The sequence below is a fragment of the Acyrthosiphon pisum genome, chromosome A1 (assembly GCF_005508785.2).
Source record: "Acyrthosiphon pisum isolate AL4f chromosome A1, pea_aphid_22Mar2018_4r6ur, whole genome shotgun sequence".
Lineage (NCBI taxonomy): Eukaryota > Metazoa > Arthropoda > Insecta > Hemiptera > Aphididae > Acyrthosiphon > Acyrthosiphon pisum.
The window spans coordinates 22,820,706-22,840,773 of NC_042494.1; the positions used below are offsets into that span (position 1 = coordinate 22,820,706).

General features: G+C 28.7%; 1 protein-coding gene across 1 annotated transcript; it reads left to right on the forward strand.

Annotated features, from left to right (window-relative positions):
- Positions 1-364: 364 nt before the first annotated feature.
- LOC100168750 (aminopeptidase N) lies at positions 365-9,698 on the forward strand. The gene is made up of 14 exons (XM_001944729.4): positions 365-598; positions 3,800-3,983; positions 4,373-4,650; positions 4,772-4,927; positions 5,063-5,374; positions 6,625-6,808; positions 6,905-7,327; positions 7,438-7,633; positions 7,732-8,012; positions 8,272-8,471; positions 8,531-8,698; positions 8,759-8,899; positions 9,015-9,096; positions 9,177-9,698. The coding sequence occupies exons 1-14, from the start codon at positions 585-587 to the stop codon at positions 9,312-9,314; spliced, it is 2,757 nt and encodes a 918-aa protein (XP_001944764.2). The 5' UTR covers positions 365-584; the 3' UTR covers positions 9,315-9,698.
- The last annotated feature ends 10,370 nt before the right edge of the window (positions 9,699-20,068 follow it).

Here is a 20,068-nt window from a genome sequence, read left to right on the forward strand (position 1 = left end):
CGAAAATCTATAATATCAATTAATAATTACATTAATATAATATATTATAATAGTTTGTAATAAAAAGGAATAATAAATAATTATAATCTAAAAACAAGAAATAATACGATGTTTTAATTAGCTATATTTATTATTCTAAAAATGTTATTAGAACGAGGAGTAAATATTATTGGTAAATATTATGCTGGTGCCTGGTCGATTTTTTTGCCTTATATTATTTTATTTTTATAGGATCGACACCACATCAGTCATTCATTGTCTTCGATACACTTGTCGTCAAAACTGCCACCCAAAAACAATTAAAATACATATTATCAAAAAAAAAAAAAATGAGCACTATCTGCGGTGCGTTCCATCTTGCCCTCGTCGTATAACTGTACACAGACGGTTTACAAATACAGTATAATAATATAATATAATATAATAATATAACGTCCATGACCTCCACACGCACACCGGTTTAGTAATATTATTTTCACCGTCGATAACCTGCGCGCTTGTGTGTGTACTTAACCTGTTAGATGGCGTAGGCGCTAATTTCAGTAGTGGTTCGATCGTCACCAGATCACCGTCAAACCCGAAACATGCAATCGCTCAGGTAAGGCGCATGTCATACAGATTTATAGTGTTGTATATTGTACTTACGTAAATAATACATCTCCGCAATAAATATTAATTTAACGCCGACCGGGAAACATGAATAAAATAACGTAGTTATAGGTACCTAATTTATGTCATCTGCAGGGGCGTGTAGGATTTGTAATTATGCAGCACGATTTTTATGGGGATGACGAGTGCTCGAATATGTATAAATCCGACCAAATTACAATAATAATAATGAATTACATTGTGTTGACAGTTTTGTAGAAAAGAACTTTTCCCGCCGACAGTGCTTAATGCATGGTGTAATAAATACATCTGAAAAATGTATAACATGGTTGTTAGTTAATAATTACATTTGGCAGTTATTTCTGCTGTTACAACTTGTATTAGCCATCTCGAGATTTACCCCGAGATGATAGAATAATATTTGTTTATATATATATGTATAGGTAACTTCGTACCATAATAGCATAATTATTGCATAATTTTGTTTTAAATATTCTAATAAACAAATTTAAAAGATCTACCAATTTTGTTCGCAAGGACAGTTACAAAATTTTGGTTTTTATTTGGCGACCAGTAATTTTGATTTTTAACTTTAGAATAGTTAAGATTAACATTTTTCTTTACATTTCGAAATCATATTAACTAGATACCCATAATAATTCGATCTTCATTCAGAAAATCAAAAGACGATATTATATTATAGTATATTTTAGACTAACGATTATTTTAAATATCTGCACATGTCATCGATTTCCATTAGAATTGAATAGGTATTACTAAATGGGTTTTGCACATTAACTATCAAGTATAAAATGCATAATTGTTTAATAATTGCGTATATTTGAGATAAAGAAATAACCGGATCGATTGTGTTCTTAAAAATTAAAACAACATTGAAATGATTTCAACGACCACATGTATGCTATTTATTAATGAACTAATATGTATAGAATATATGCTATTAAGTTAGTTAGTAGACATATATATATAGTATGAAAATAAGGCAACATAATATTAAATAATTAACATATTACTCGTACAGGGGGATTTTTTTTTAATCTTCCTTACTGTTTTGTAATTTTTGATTAACAAAATACTACCTAGTCTATATCATATTTTTTTTCATACAGTATTGATTTTCAATTTTAAAATAATGACTGTTGATTATGATTTTAATTTTTAAACTTTTAAAGTGATTGCTGTGTTTCTGTACATACATCTTTTTACCGATTGATTGATGTATTATATATTTTAATAATACTGTTACAAGGTTAGATTGAAAGAAAAAGTATTGCAGATATTTTTTTATTTATTTTTAATCTAACCTTCTATACTCCTCCGAATGGTATAGACCCATGTTTTGAATAATTATATTCTAATTAATAAGCCATAAATCAGAAACTATATTAATACACATCATGATTTGCAGAAAAAATATATCTTTAGAAGTTAACAAATTGTATTTATATACGATAATATTCAGAAACTGATAATGGATTCTATTTTATGTAAGAATAGAAAGAAGACAAATTCGTAATTTATTTAAATTATAAAATATATAGGATAATTCTATAATATGATAGGTATGCGATTAAAAGTACTGGTAAAGAGGATCAAAAAAATGACCAAGTGTTTTAACGAATATTTTAGAAGACGAAAATGTATTCAGAAAAAAATACACTGAATACGTTATAAATTTATTGTAATTATAATGTATGCTTGTCGTAATTATATCAAGAACATTTTTTTTAAATTTAAAAATATATTTAAGTATTCGGATTTATTGCGGGGAATCATATATTTTATGAAACATTGAAACGTGATATGAAAAACGAATTTCCAAACTTATTAAAATTTCTGACAGAGGTTTTCTCTGTCATTCATTTAAAACGACAGTGCTTATTTAAGTTCTTAAACTCTAATCTAGATTATATGTGAATAACTTTGAGAATAAATACATTTTTAATGTTTGAAGATTAAGATTTATTTTGAAATATTTAAATTAACCAAAATATCATTATTTAAATATTAAATTTAAATAAAGTTTTCACATTAAACGTTTTAAATACATACACATATACAGATACATAAAATATGGTTTATTATTTATATGTATATTAATTTTAGAAGTTTAATAAGCATATTTGTATAATGCTTATAATTTATAACTTATAACTGTCATAAAATATTTATTTGTGAAAAAACTTAATCGTTATTAGATATTTTATTTTATTATTTTATTACAAGGTTAAAATTAAGTTACTTGACTACTTGCCAATTTTTGTGTAAGCAATTTCGTAACAACTTTCTCGCAAAAAAAAAAAAAAACAAAACCTATTTTTTAACCTTCTTTAGTACCTGGCCAAATAATTATTTTATACGATCCTAATACTGAAATAATATGTTTGTTGATTAACAAGATAAAATGTAATTACGTCAATATTAAATATTTATGATAGAAAATATAGTATACAGTTTGATACATTTTGAGAATAATTGATAAATGTAGTAAAAATATGTGTGAAAATTCATGCTGCGTTAATAACCTAAAATTAATTTGAACTTTGAAAAACCTTTTTTTAGTTCTTCCTATTCATGTCAAAAAAGCATTTGAAGGCGTTTGAAGTATACTTGTATACATCGAAACATCAAAGAATATTTATATTTATTTTCATAAATGACAAGATTCAAAATTTTTCGATTAGACCAAGTATCAAAAGCAATACATCTGTGAACAATAAATTGAACAATTTTAAATAATTTTTTTTAGATTTTAATATAATAGTAGAATTTAAATTTATATTTTCATAAAACATTGGTTTGAACTAAGGTGAAAAATACAACGAAAACTTAACTATAAAACAATGATATATATTATTAACAGTTTAACTTTCAAAGCCAAAAGAAAAATTGAATCTAGTAAGTAAAAATAATCATAATACCTATTAAAAATGGAATTTTAATTTTATAAGTATTTGCGCTGTATATATGGACATTTTATAAACATTTGAAGTAAGTTTATAGATTATAAAATTAACTTGTTATATAAAAACCACAATAGGGCTAGGTTCTTTAATTTAAGCCAATAAGTTCAAAACTATTTTAAGAATTAGAAAAAAAATATCCGTGTGTAATAATTATATTTATTATTTACCTTTAATTTATGTTTTGCATGTTTAAAATTTTTTAGAATGGAGTTCGTGGGCTTTAAAATGATATTTATCGTTGCTTTGTTCCTTATGGGATCGGTTGTTAATTCGAAAGAAAGTTCCGAATTCAAATTGCCAACGAATTTTAAACCAGTTAGCTATCGACTGGACGTGACAACGTATTTGGATGATAAATTCATGTTTGAAGGAGTTGTCGATATTCAAGTGAGTTTGCATCTACTTGGCACGTGTCACATTAACTACGTAATAACTACAATGTTACGTTTTCAAAAAAGGCAATGTCTAAATTTTATTTTAAAATAATACAAAACATGTACATTTTCGATAAAAAACTTTTCCAAATTTGAAAAATATCCAATAAAACATATTAAAAAGATCAAAATAATATAATAATATGATTTGTTGTAATTTATTTGAATATTTTTAAAAAAAATATATTTTTTTTAGAAATCTCAGAATTAAAATTTCTTACTATATCCCGTTATAACCCGTTAGTATCGTGCCAACTACAATATCTTTTACCTTAATTTTATTAAAACTAAAAAACTAAAAATAATTTATAATAACGTCACATATATAATTAATGTGTTTAGATGACCTGTGTAGAAGCCACCGATACCATAGTACTGCATTCTAATAGTTTGAACATCGATACTAAAAGTGTCGTTGTGGCCAACGGTGGTGAAAATGTCATCCCAGTGAGCAGTGTGTCTTTTGATCCAAAGAAAGAACTTATGCACGTCAAGTCAACCGTAAACTTTAAGCCCGGTGACGAATACGTGCTGACTATACCATTTACCGGAAACATCACCGACGATTTAGTAGGTTACTATAGAAGTAGCTACGTGGACAAGGAAAACAATCAAACGAGGTGCGTTATTATAATAATATTAATACAGTGCACAGCACAAGTCATAAAAAAATAAAAATAAATGTTTTTCGTGATTTCATTTCTTCCTCTAATAATGTAAAAACATAATATTTTGTCGCAGATGGTTAGCTGTAACACAATTCGAACCAGCAGACGCGCGAAGAGCTTTCCCCTGTTTTGACGAGCCCGCGTATAAAGCCACATTCAAGATAAGATTGGGTCATAAAAAAGGATTGACTTCGATTAGTAATATGAAAATGATGAAAGAAACACCCATGTGAGTTTAATTTATTCAAGATTAAGGTCGATTGAATACCGTTTTTCGTAAAAATAAATATATATTATATTATATTGTCGAATAATATTGTGTACGATATTATAATATGTACAATGTGATTAATTCATGTTATAGCCCTTCGAAACCAGATTATGTTTTCGACGAATTTGAAGAATCTGTACCTATGTCTACCTACTTAGTAGCATACATGGTGTCAGATTTCGCATACATCGAGGCGGATAGTCGAGATGACGAAGTGAAGTTCCGTATAATAGCCAGGAAGGACGCAGCCGGTCAAACAGAACTTGCCAAAAACGCGGGTCCTTTGGTGCTGAAATACTACGAGGATTATTTCGATGAAAAATTCCCACTGTCCAAACAAGACATGGTGGCCATACCCGATTTTTCTGCCGGTGCTATGGAGAATTGGGGTCTCGTCACATATAGGTACGTAATATGAGCGTTTGTAAATAGATACCAATACGATAAATTCTGTTATAAATTATAATAATATTATTAAAATCCGTTGATATTTTCATCGTTATCAATATTATATTATATTATATTATATTATATTATATTATAATCGTTAGGTATACTAAAACGCATAGTGTCTGTAAATCGTATATTATGTCGTTCAAGTTCGGATACATCTCCAAGAGTTCATTTTACGTTTCCAATAGATACTAGAGTAATATAAGCATAAGGGTCCTAAAATAATTAATACTGCCACAGTGTGGATATTATGTACACTTAGAAAAATATTGGGGAAATATACGTGAAGTAGGTATAGTCATAATAATATATTATATATATATATAACCTTTATAAATAATTTATATTCAATGAAGTGTCAGATGAAAATCAACCATGTAGAAGTTAAGTTGAATTTAGATAATATACCATTTTCTAATAATAATAATGAATGAACAATAACTATACTCTAGCTTTATGAAAAAATATTGCGATTTCTCGTGAAATGTAATTAAAATTACCCTATAATTTCAAAAGTTACTTTTTTATAGTATGTACCTACTAGGTATAGCTACTTCATCTGTGTCCGGTTTTTTTTTAAATATTTAAATTAACATATTATTCTCATATGGAATACTTGCCTCCCCGACTCAAAACTCCCCTCAATAATTCGAAAACTTGTTTAAATATTTAAACACTTAATGGAAATTAGTAATTTAACTTCAAAAATTAAACAATGGTGTTCTTAGAATTTTTTATAGGGGGGGGGTAGGTATGTGTTTGTCCAAAACTCATTGACACGACTACACGAGATTGAATCCACCCCCTAATACTGTGTTACTCAATAACATTATAAACACAAAATACATTGCAAAATTTAATTTAAATGTTATTTTTTATATGAGGAGTCTTATTCTATAAGATTTAAATAGTATTATAGTAATTTAATCTATGACACAAAATATATTTTTCTTAATATAGACATATTATGCCTAATTTTAATACTCCGGTGACATGCCAATAATCTATTTACCTACCTACTCTATTCTTATCTGTTCGTGCGATAATTTGGTTAGTTAGGCTAAAGCCTTTATTTACAAAAAAATGTGTTAGTGAAGATATTCTAAATAAAATAATTAAAAATATTATACTCGTCATCGTAAATACAATAACTATTTTCGATTCTACTACGGAAACTAAAACTAAATTAAATAATAATTTAGAGAGACCGCGTTGTTAATTGATCCGGACGTTGCTACAATTGATAACGTACATAGAGTAGCCGAAGTTATCGCTCACGAACTTGCTCACCAATGGTTTGGTAATCTCGTTACCATGAAATGGTGGACCGACCTTTGGTTGAATGAAGGATTTGCCACGTACGTAGCAGCCCGCGGAGTGGATTTCGTAAGTTTCATTACCGCTGAACGCTTTAATTTCTAATTTATTTTGCAAAACCATGATCATAATATTATTATGATATTTTTACTTCATGCTATATAGTTGTACCCCGAATGGAACTCTTTCCAAGTCGAAACCGTTCAGAACTTTTTACGCGTTTTGGATCTTGATTCGCTTCAATCGTCACATCCCGTGTCGGTAGCCGTCGGACATCCCGATGAAATAGCACAAATTTTCGACACGATATCGTACACGAAGGGTTCATTTTTGTTGCACATGATGAACACGTTCCTTGGCGAGGATACGTTCAAACAAGGCATTAGAAACTACATAAACAAACACAAATTTTCCAACGCCGAACAGGATGATCTGTGGAGTTCATTGACGGAGGAAGCACACCGCCAAGGAACTTTAGACAAAAACCTCACCGTGAAACTAATAATGGACACATGGACGTTGCAAACCGGTTATCCCGTATTGAAAGTCATCCGAGATTATTCCGCGGATACGGTTACATTGTCGCAGGTAAACTCGGGAATAATATTTAATAATAATTTGCTCTCTTATTACTTGTCGATAAGATTTATTGTTAAAAAAAAAATAATATGCATATTATTCTATTATAAATACTGCAGGAACGGTTCTTGACGATAAAATCTAACGGTACGGACAAGAAAAGCTGTTGGTGGATACCAATCACTATGACGACTTCTATGGAGGCCGACTTTAACAAGACAAAAGCCCAATCTTGGTTGAATTGCGAAAACAACAACCTAACCACGCCATTGGCCAAAGACAACGAGTGGGTCATCTATAACATGCAGATGGCCGGTAGGTCTTATATTATGGACTATTATTTAATCGAAGCCTTTTAATCATTTGATAAATTATGATATGTTATTTTCATTATATTAATATGTTTTCGTTAGGTTTGTACAGAGTTTTATACGACACACGAAATTGGATGGGCATTGTTTCTACGTTGAACGATCCAACCAAATACAAAACTATACACACATTAAACCGAGTACAGCTGATCGATGATTCGTTCAGCTTTTCACAGGTCGGTGATATGGACTATGGAATCACTTTCCAACTGTTGAAATATCTAAAACACGAAAAAGAGTATGCACCATGGTTGGCTGCATTGGGTGGTTTGGGCCCAATTAATAAATTAATGAAAAGGACCCCGAACCAAGGAGTGTTCCAAGTTAGTATAAATAAGGCATTTTTTATTTTATTATTAATTATTAAGAATCGGGACTTTTAACAGTGGATTGTGGATTTAACCATGATAATAGTAGTTGTATAATATGAGCTGATTATTCAAAGTAAAAATCAAAAATATAAAAAATACATTTTATGGATATTCAATTTCTATTATAAGCCACGAGTGCTGTTATTAATATATTATTTTGAATATGTATCTACCATCCGAATTGATGTTGTTTCATCGAATTCTGTTTTAGAACTATATGCAACGTATGTTGTCGTCTGTATACAGCGAATTCCGAGACATGGCCGTTGAACTCAACGGATTTGAAGAAATCCGTTTTAAAAATCTCGTGACCGCCGAGGCTTGCCGTCACCGAATAAAAGACTGCACCGAACAAGCTCTGGAGTTATTTAGCAAGTGGATGAAAATTTCAGACCCAGACAACAATAATATGTGAGCCACGTTTATGTATAACTGAACTATAAATACAAACTGTAATCCAAATATATTAGATTGCCTAGAGAACTGAAACCCGTTATTTACTGTCAAGCGATCAAATACGGAGGTGTTGAAGAATGGGACTTTTTATGGGAACGTTATCAGCGTTCAAACGTGGGGTCTGAAAAAGCGAAATTACTCTCAGCATTAGGATGTAGTTCAGAAACTTGGTTACTGAACAGGTATTGATATCTTTTATGCGTAATAGAGACAACACAGTTTAACATTGTTTTTTGATTTAGGTATTTGAATTGGTCACTTGATAGTTCCATTATTCGAAAGCAAGACGCTGCCACAGTGTTCTATTCTGTAGCCAGCAGTGACATTGGATTTTATGTGGCAAAAGACTTTTTGTATCGTAAAATTGCTGATATATCTGAATAGTGAGTTATCGTGAAATATTATTATGTTAATGCCATTATTCATTATGTACCTAGAATCAACAAATTAAAATAAATTGAAAGTTCATAGTTATTATTTTAAATTTAATATTTTTAGTTACCAACCTCGAGGTGATCGTGTAGGTAGATACGTAAAAGTTATTGGGTCTCAAATGAAAACCAAAGAAGAATTAGACGAGGTAATAAACAGGAGATGATATTTTTTAAAAAAACAAAAAGTTTCACTCAAATGTATTTTTTTTTTTTTTTCTTGTTACAGATCCAATCATTCATTAATAAATCGTCAGCTTATTTAAAAGGAGCTGATTTGACTATCAATCAGACAATTGAGACTGTTAAAATAAACACTGAATGGACTTCGAAGTTTTACCATAAAATTGTAAATCACATGGTTTAATAATCATTATTAATTAACAATGTTACTATTAAGCCTGAACACAGTTTGATTATTGAATTAAAAACTGTACAGTTCTCGGCTGCTTCGACTAAAAAAGTTATACAAAATATATATCTATATATCTATACAAGAAAAATTAAATTATACACATTTTTAGCTATATAATATTTTTTTTGTAGTATGACATAGTTACTTCTTTACCTTGAGCTATGTCACAATATGACAATTTCAGATCTGTTTAATTTGTTGGATATCTGTATTTAAAAGTCATCATATTATACATATTTATTTATTTTTTAAAACTTAACATAATTCTATGTACATAATATACCTAACTATGAAGTGTTATTACTTTTTTGTATAATAATAAATAATAACATGAATTATGTTTGTTTTTTTTAAAAAAAAGCAAATGATAGTTGAGAAAATTAATTTTTCTCTTGCAACTGATTCTATTCTTATATTTTATGATTTTTTTTTTTTTTTTAATAAATAGGCAAACTGCTAAGAACTAACTAATTTATAGACAAATTAACGTAAAATACTATTTGATTCTATAATTTTTAGAACACAAAAACATTATAATATATCATAATAATTTACACTGTATACATTCTACAATCAGCTGCAATCCTCGATTTATTGGTCCTCTGTCCCACATTTTATTGTCCTATATTCTTATCATACAGAGTGTCTGTTGGATCATACCTTCAGATCTCATGGTTACGGTCAGTGTAAATATCCACAAAAACAAACTATCCAACACTATCGCCACATATTTTCAATTTTTTTTAATCTAAAACCAATCATGTATTTGAAACATTTTTTATTTTAATCAAGTTTAAACAATCAAGCTGAATTGAATGTTTTCAAACAATAATAACATATTTTTACTTTTTTTTCTCTTTTTCTTCTTTTTTTATGTATTATCTGCTATGAAGCGTCTTCGGTTGCCTTATGAAGTTTTGGACAATTGTCCTAAGAACTGGGCCACTTTGATTTATTTCGGATGGGCTGGTACTGCTATTATTGGACCGCTAATCTTGCAACAGCAAACTAGGTGTATTATTTTTTCCAAATCTCTAAGGATATATTATTTATAAGGGTATATGCATATGTTCCCATTATAGATTAAATCATTAAAACATTATTATTATTATTATTATTATTGTTATTGGAACCATGGTTGTACACATTATAATTACCCGATTACCCCTTCCTTTAAATTTGGTAGTGTCTCGGTAGAATATGAAATTCAGTGGACCCAAGGTGACATTATGTGTATGTAGTGCAAGATCGGAAATATATATTCAATAGTTGTAGTCACACATTTACTGAACAATCAATGACTATAGCCTTGAGACAATGTGTTACTTTAGTTACATATTACATTATAGATGATATATTTAATAGACGCTCATTTAAGAGTGACAAGTATCAATGTGGATATCATTAATTTGCCTGATCTCGGATACCAACAGATAACACGATCAGCGAAAGAAGAATTTAAATAGGTACATGAAACATGATCTAAATTATAATATTATTCAACCTAATAATATTAATATTTATGAAAGTTGATCATAATATATTCATGTGTGTTGGTACAACACTGTTATGCATCTTATTCATATCTAACTGTTTCCGATAGTCGATTACTACCATCAAAAAAAGATCACTCAACCGACCTGTGGGAGCGACGGACCAATCTAGAACTAGGGGAATTACTCAGTGAGGCAAATATCAAATCTTTTAATAGGTATTATTATAAATGTATAACTTCGTTTGAAATTCAATTTTTATACATTGAAATTTACAAAAAAAATACTTTGCTTCAGAATATAAAATTAAAATACATTGAGCTGTCATTCAAAATCTACAAGAAAATATTTTTAGAGTTTCTCTCGTACTAATTTTAAATAGTATATAAAAAAAAAATATTTCCATAAACATAAATACTTTCTATAAAATACTACATTTTGAATGTTACTTGATTATAGTGAATAGTATTGTTATTTTAAATATCAAGTGAGCAATGCTTTATACTATTTTATTCATCCCTAATACCTAAATCATATTAGATACCTACTCATTAAATATAAAAATGATATTGACTGTTAAGTTTACGACTAATAACTAATATAAATAAATAAATAAACCATTAATTAAAAACGCAATAATTGAGTTACTAATTGCGCAACTATTTTCAGTGCAGAGTAGAAGACGTATTATGTTGACGGACGACGCCCAAACAATAATAATTACTATTTAATAATTGGGTTATGGGTACGCTGCAGTAATTAAGAAATGCTCTTTTCTTTCCGATTAAATTTTGATTGGAATAAATTGCTGCAGTGATACTCGGCGGTCGGGGGGGAAAATATTATTATGTTAATTGACATCTGGCACAAGAGTTTATAATCGCGTTAAGACCGATGTGACCATTTTACTCGCGCAATGATAATTTATTATATAATCGTTGTAACGCAGAAATGAACATCACAATTCAAGCTGGGAAAATACGGTGACGAATAATGATCGAAGCCCGGCTGTTGTAGTGCCGTAGTCTCGGCGAATCGTCGATATATTATTACATTAAATATTTACTTAAATTTTAAGTTGAAATAACCATACGCTAAATAAATAATATACGACGATAAGTGTACCTATATAATAGGCATCAATGTGTTGCAACTATTATAAATTTAGATTTTTTGTGTGAAATTTTTATTTAAATTTTGGATATCCATATTGGTTTTTTCTGATTTAAATATAAAATTTTAAATCAATTTATTATTTAATAATATATGCTAATTTTATAATTTTATGATTTTTATATTGATTCACAATTTTGATCTAGTTATTTTACTGCTTTATATTAGGTACTAGGTACTAACGAGAAACACATCTTACGCGCAACTATAACCCGTTCTATGTGAATATGATTTATGAATAATCATTCATAAGTAATATTGGCATGGCCTCATGGATAGGTAATAACTAATAACTAATAAGTGACAAATAAGTAATGTCTAATAATACTTATTATCTATTATCTATTGATGAACCTATACGGTAGTAGTATGAGCATTTATTTAGGTGCATTTATATTTTTTTGGACCACATTTTATCAGTCCCGTAGATAGGGACCTACTCTAGCTGCGACCAAAGTCTGCGCTTCGTTTATCCCTAATCATTGAACACGTAATCGGTCCCTATAACAATAATTTACAGAGAATGTATTTGAGGTATCAAAATTATTGTAATTTAATTCAATATTGTATTATAGTTTATTGGAATTAACATCGGCAAATAATTGCGTTGTATGTTGTTCTGTTGAAAACAATTTAACGTATTTTAATATTTTATCTTCTCGATAAATTGTATAAACATTATACGAGGAAGAACGGAATAACTCGAATTCATTACGCTGAACATTACATTCCATGCGAGCCGATTATCAAGGGTTTTAAATCTGATTTTTGTTTTTTTTTTTCAATCAAATCTTTTATAGTGATTATTGATTATATACACTTTATTCAATTTTATTAGTATTTACCAAACTCGAGTTTTCAGCTGGAACAATAGGTTTTAAATAAATACATTTTTCTACAATCTGTCGTTGTTGTAATATTATAATATTACAATATTGAATATATATTTATATATTATGTTAGAAAATGTAATATTAATAATAATATGTTTAACTATATTTTTGAGTATCATTACAGGATTTAGTTAAAAAGGAATAACAATTAAAAGTTCCGCCAAATAATTTATCCCGTTTATGTAATTCCTACAAGAGTCATTTCAGTACCTACCTGCAGTAAAAAGTAAAAATAAAATTTAACTTTAAAATATAAAAGCTTTTATTTACCTAGGTAGGGTATAGGCGTATAGGTGTAGGTATAATACAAAGATTTACATAACTTATGACAGTCAAATATTATTTAATATGCACATAGTATGTACAGAATATAAAATATTATATATATTATATTATTAGTTATTTATAATAAAAATTCTAGTATCCTTTTTTTATTGGATAGTTCAACCAGCACTCTATCAGGAGTAATTGAATCGTTTTTGTTGATCGAGAGCATAGCTAGACCATTAAGTCTTCCCTATTAAAATTAATTCATTTTCCAACGGCAGAACCAGAGGTGGATAACTGGATAGGTAGCATTTATGTTACAGGGAAATATTTGAAGGGGCCCTGGGGCCCCCAAACTGAAAAAAAAATTGGATCGCTTCGCTCGCATTAGATACCTATTTAATCTAACACCTTTGCCTATAAATAAAATGTTTTGTGTGAAAACGTAATTTTAGTTTGGTGTGGAGCTGGGGAAACGGCATATGAGGAAAATACTTTTTCGGTTGTAAGGGATTTTTGAAAAATTTAGCGTAGGTCGTACAAATTCGTACAAATTCCGTACTAAATATCGGCCAAAAAAAAAATTGTAAAAACACAATATTGGGGAGGGGGAAACATACGAGGATATTTCGGTCTTCGATTAACGATAAAAATTTAAAATACTTTGTTAAAGATCCGTAAGCAAATTCTTGACTTGTGGTATTATTATATTGTTAAAAATAACAGTTATAGTAATAATAATTAATATAAAAAAATGAATTGTTTTAAATTTAAACTATTCCTATTCGGTGAATATTTTATTCTGCAAAAAAACAATGCGTAGACCCGAGTGGGCCCCCCCCCCCCCAATATAAACATAGACGGGGGCCCCACAGGGAAAATTCCTTTTTCCCCATGGGCCTATCCAACTCTGGGCAGAATAGAACAGAATGAACGAAAATATCATTATATTATTTAACGAAAATGTTTAACATGGTCATTTACGATACTGCTATAAAAATAGAATCTATTTCACCGTATATTGTCGTTCACGCGAAATTCAACGATTATAACGGAATCGGTCTTTTCTCCGTTGTCCGATCGAGTCGGTCGAGTTAATGACAATATTAATATTATATGTGTATTATATGATTAATACATAATATATTACAATATATGTATTTATGTCTGCACGCAACTAACTGACTGTGTACGATTAAATGTCTATTTTGATTGATATACGGCACCCATAATTTCGTTATGAAATCTTTTTTCATTGTTGGTAAAGTATTATAGTGTATACTCAACAGTCAATACTCAATAGTCATATTATTATGACGTATGTTTGTGTATACAACACGGATGATTAATAAGAAGAAATGTATCAATAATATATTTTTTGGGGCCGGAGTGGCGCAGTGGTCACACAGTTGACTACGACTCACACAGTCATCGGTTCGATTCATAGCAAAGTGCAAAAAATGTGTGTGATTCTACGCAGTCACCATTTTCCCGTGCTGTCGTCCGATTGCGTCATCCGGTTTCCAACTAGGTCCCACTCCACTAGGAGTGAAGACCGCACATGTCTCCTCTTGGAGAAGGGGGGTAGTATCATGCATATAGTGATATATACATGGATAAATAGATCACATGATCTCCCTACTACCCACTTGTGATAAGCATTGTCAAAGACCTTGAGGTCGTTTCAATGAACAAATATAGAAAAAAAAAAAATATATATATTTTTTGTGGTCCTGGGGGGGGGGGAGGGTTGAACCCGAAAACCCTTCCCGTATATACGCCACTGGTGATCCTAACTTATTTTTCAAAATAAAACTGCTATTTTTTAATGTATATAAAGTGAAATTAGAATGAGTAGCTTCTGAGTTATTAAACTTTATGTACTTGGGAAAAAGTTCACAATAATAGTAGGGTCAACTATATGGGGGCCAGTCCCATTAGGAACACTTTTCAAATATATTCAGAACACGTATTTAAAGAGGAACTTGGTGTCATTTGTATTTGAAATACGAATTCGAATACTGTATTTTAAAAGTATTTGAAAAATGTTTGTATCAGTCACAAATGTATACGTAAAATTATTAATACATATTTAAATTTAAATTTAATTAATACTATAAATTTTATTTAATAATTTATATATAATATATATTCTTTAATTGGTTCACTAATTTCAGATGCCACATGTCTATTATATTGTCCAATTAAACTTCAGCAAGGTACCTAGAATCTAGATATGAATTTTAGGTATTGTGTCGACTGCGAATTTAATGAAATCTTCAAAATTGTAGATGCATTATACAATTTTATTTCAACACCAATTTTTAAAATAATTTTAAAAATTGGTGCTATAATGCATGGAACAAACAAACTTTTCGTTGAAATATGACGGTAAAAAGAAAAAAAATATTTAGTATTCTGGTATGAAATACGAAGAAAAAGTATTTTGAAAGTATTTAAAATACACTTGTCAAAAACGATTTTTTAAATACAAATATTCAAAAACTTAACAAAATGATGGGAGTCATATATATTGACATTTAAAGAAAAAAATTGAGTATTTAGCATGCTTGAATTGATTTACCTTGTACCAATGAATAAAATATTCATATTTATTCAAATTTATTGATGGTCATGACTTGGTTTTATATCATACTGATTAATTGAACATAGATGTATGTAGTATGTACGTATATCGCGACGTATGTCGTTGTAGGTTTTAAGTTTTGGCAGATTATATAATGGATTCTGATAATATGATAAACTCAGTAACTACCTATTGCACGTGGATTAAAAACTTGTTTTAATCTCTCCGTCACTACTTGGTCCACGTTTAAAGCTACAGAACCACGTCCATTAGTATAAGTTATAACTATTATAAAATGCGTGATCGATAGTATGCAATTACAAAATATGTTCTGTTTTGAGCATTTATCAAGTTAATTATAATATTATGATATCAATAGGTATACAGCACTAACATAACTTGAAATCATTATGTTTTAATACATTAGGTATAAATAATTATCAAAATATTTTAAATTACGAAATTTAACGTTTTAAGAAAAATAACAGATTAAAACGACAAAATATTAAAATAATAAGATATTTAAAATAAATTAAATTGATTTTTCTAAATGAAATAAAAACGAAATAAAAATAAAATAATATTTGTTAAGCTGCAGATATTATCCTAAAGGAATATATTCATTATTCAGCTCCGTAAAAACATGAATAATATTCATTATACTATAATAATATTTAAAAATATTGTTAGGTATTACAATCTGTTACCTTTTTTTTAATGCATGTAAATTCAGTAACTTTTTAGTAGAATAATATTCTTAACAGTTTGCTGTACAGCAGGACTGCAGGAGTAAGCACATGGTTAGCCGTGGACTACATAATTTATGGCACGTGAACAAACTCTATCTAGCCCGCTGACAAAATATTTAAAAATTTTTTCGATGAATTAAATGTAAATGATTTTTTCATTAATTTTCATTTGATTTTTTTGATTTCTACAATTGTACATTAATACTATAGATTAATCATGAAGAAGATAGTTGAGTATTTAGCAGCTTGTGTAGGTACCTATTTATAAAGCGATATTATACTTAAGTACATTTGACATTTTGACAATTTATAAAAATATATAATTACCTATTATGAGTGTAAAAAAAACACGAAAAATGTGTCTATATTCTGTTCTTCCCGGTTTGCTTTACACACCTACGAGGTATAGTAACCCTCAGACAAGAGACAATTAATATAATCTTCAGGTGCGTCCGTCGTTCTGGACTTTTTTAAATTTCAGTAAATTATAATATGAACCATGAATGCATATCTTAAGATTTTTATAAATATATTTAAGCCTGATGATTGATGTGTTTTGAGTATAGACAGTGGCGTTTTTGTAAAAAAAACCATGCGGTAATTATAAGCTCATTTGTGGTTTTGAGGCAATGAATATTTCTGATTTTCAATCACATTCATACCTTTAAAAAGCAAAGTACAATTATTTTATAATGCTCTTGCGGATTACATTCACAAATTCACACACTTTACAAAAATACATTTCTTGTCATTTTTATTTATGTACCTAAGTATTAAAAACTATTTCATATTCTAGCGCGTCAGATTTTACATTTTATAAAATTTAACATGATAATTACCTTGGAAATTAAATTTATTATTATTCTGTGATAGCGGCAACACAAACATTTTATAAAAAAAAAAACTTATCACAGTCACGAACGATACTAATACGTACCTAGCCCGTTGTACACTTATTACACTTACACGTAGAATAACCAAATTTAGTGTTCTGTTACACGGTTTTAACTTATATAGATAATTCAATAAAAATATATCTTATGACAATAAAATTTAATAATACAAAATACGGATCGCTTCATTAAAAAAAAAAAATAAGTAGGTATACGAGGGTGCTAACGTGCGTAGGTATTTGTTCTATTTTACAGGGGATACGCTCATTCACCAAATGATAAATGGGTATCCCCCGTCTTTGAATAAGTAAACTTAAATTTTATAGTATAATATAATACAAATTAATATAATATTACATTATAACAATAATAAACACTAGTCTATTATCGACATATAGATATTTGTCTATTTTGTTATATTAAACATCGTAGTTATATTTAAGTAGGTATAGGATGAACTTCATACTAAAATAATTAAATTGTTCAATACATTTTTTTTAGAAACCTACTTAAAGTCGCGTATGTAGATAAAATTAAAAAATAACAGCCTTACAAGGTGTAACGAAAAAACTGCCAGGTGAAATAACTTTTGTTCTCATCAATATTTTAATTTTTTTTTATATACCTATATAATTTAGAGTCGCTTGCACCACACATATAATATAAAAAAATTGTAATTTTTTTTTAATACTGAAAACGGAAATTTAACATTTGATTTAAACTTTTTTGGAAAAATTCAAAATTGCCAATTTGTAAATCTAATTATAAGAACAATTTTTATGGTAAAACATTTATCTAAGTCAAATAGTTTATTTTCAGAATTTTTTTAAATATCAATATTTTTTTTAGTTGATAACTTTTTTTCAAAATATTATTTTTGGGAATTTCTTAACATGAGTACATTTCTACAATTATTTAATAACCAAATCATTTTCATAATATTTGTCAAACATTTAAGTAGCATTTACACAAAATATATTGTATACATATATACAAATATTGAAATATACAAATATATTTATACAACTATTAAAAATAATTATATAATTATTAAAATTATAAAATGATTAGTTTAGGAGCCACTTCGCTTGCATAATTAATACCTGCCCATTGGGAGGCAATTAGTACTAGATAATTTTTATTTGAAATTTAGAATACACCAGGAGGCAATTCGTAAATAATTGGGAGGTAATTAGTATAAAAATTAAGGCTCTTTTTAACTTCGGGTGGCAACTAGTATGTGCTCCCCTCAAAAACACCACTGAGTATATAGATATGAACGTATAGGTAGGTATGTGACAACTATAATCACAGTATTTAGTTTCTATCTTTGCCCACGAGACATAACACATATAAGATTATACACGTTTTTACTTTTTATCGGTTTGATTTACGTATAGCTGGTAGGTATTTAATAAATCATATTATAGGTACTTCCTACATCGATAATAAGAAAAAAATAACAAATCTAAAATATTTGAACTTATATCCCGTGGTGCTTTATCGAGTGTAGGTACCTAAATACCTACTAAACGTAGTTATACCCCAAAAATTGCTCAAGTATGAGTAACTGCGTGTTATAATATTTTGCTACATAGATAGGTAGGTACCCACATATTTCGTAGATTTGCAGGGTTATAATATTATTATGAAATTTGAAAAAAACAATAACCATACAAAGATAAATAAATCAAGACAAAAAAATTATAAAATATTAAAATAACGACCACATACGAAGCAAAAGTCAATGAAGCCGAGTCATCAAAATTGCAACCACTACATAATGCGACGGGAGTGGGGTTGTTCGATTCATTCGCAAAAAATTGTCGTACCTAACGACCCGTATTTTACATTTATTTTTATTATTATTTTTTTTTTTCATATCTTTTGTTATATTTAAATTATTTCTAACCAAGTGTTACTTGTTTTTCTTAACTCCTATTTTAGAGTTATTTATCTCACGTGTGCATACAGAGACTTGGTGGCGGAAAATAACTTTTAAAAGTAGTCGAGGACATTGCGTTATACTTACTTTCTTATCCAGTACTCGTTATCGTGATCAGTTAAGAAATATTAAAACTTTGTCTAGGTTAAAGAGATCTCACACCCGAGCATCCAGTACTCGTTACCTTGGTCAGTTGTTCGAGAATAAAGTAACCTTAGAATTGTATAGTGTAAATCCTATTAGACCTTGTTTAATTATCTTTTTGTGCAGTACTCGTTATCATGGTCACCAAAAGGAGAATTTAAATAAGCTTTTACAGCTGGTATCAATAATATACTCGTTTGACGGTTTGGGAATCGGCAACCGAAATAGATCTGTTATATACGCCAAACCTTTGCGTGGCGTATATGACAATACCATGTCAACATATTTGCGGTCAACTATAGTTATGCCTATTTTCTAAAACCCCGAAGTTACAGGTTACAATCATTAATGTTTATTACTTAGGAGCTAAAGTCGCGTACGCTACATGAAAATTAAAAAAAATGACATAACATTACCTCCACTATACGAGATCGAAATGAAACACGTTGACTGTATGCGCATAATATTATATTATACATTATATGAACATAATATGTAAATATAGTTGGTGATTCTTTTATCACAATCATACAGTAATTTTATCGGTATATTAATATTATTT

Coding starts and splice junctions, on each gene's coding strand:
- LOC100168750 (XM_001944729.4), top strand. Junction 5,375..6,624: donor TGGGGTCTCGTCACATATAG/GTACGTAATATG, acceptor ATAATAATTTAG/AGAGACCGCGTTGTTAATTG. Junction 6,809..6,904: donor CAGCCCGCGGAGTGGATTTC/GTAAGTTTCATT, acceptor CATGCTATATAG/TTGTACCCCGAATGGAACTC.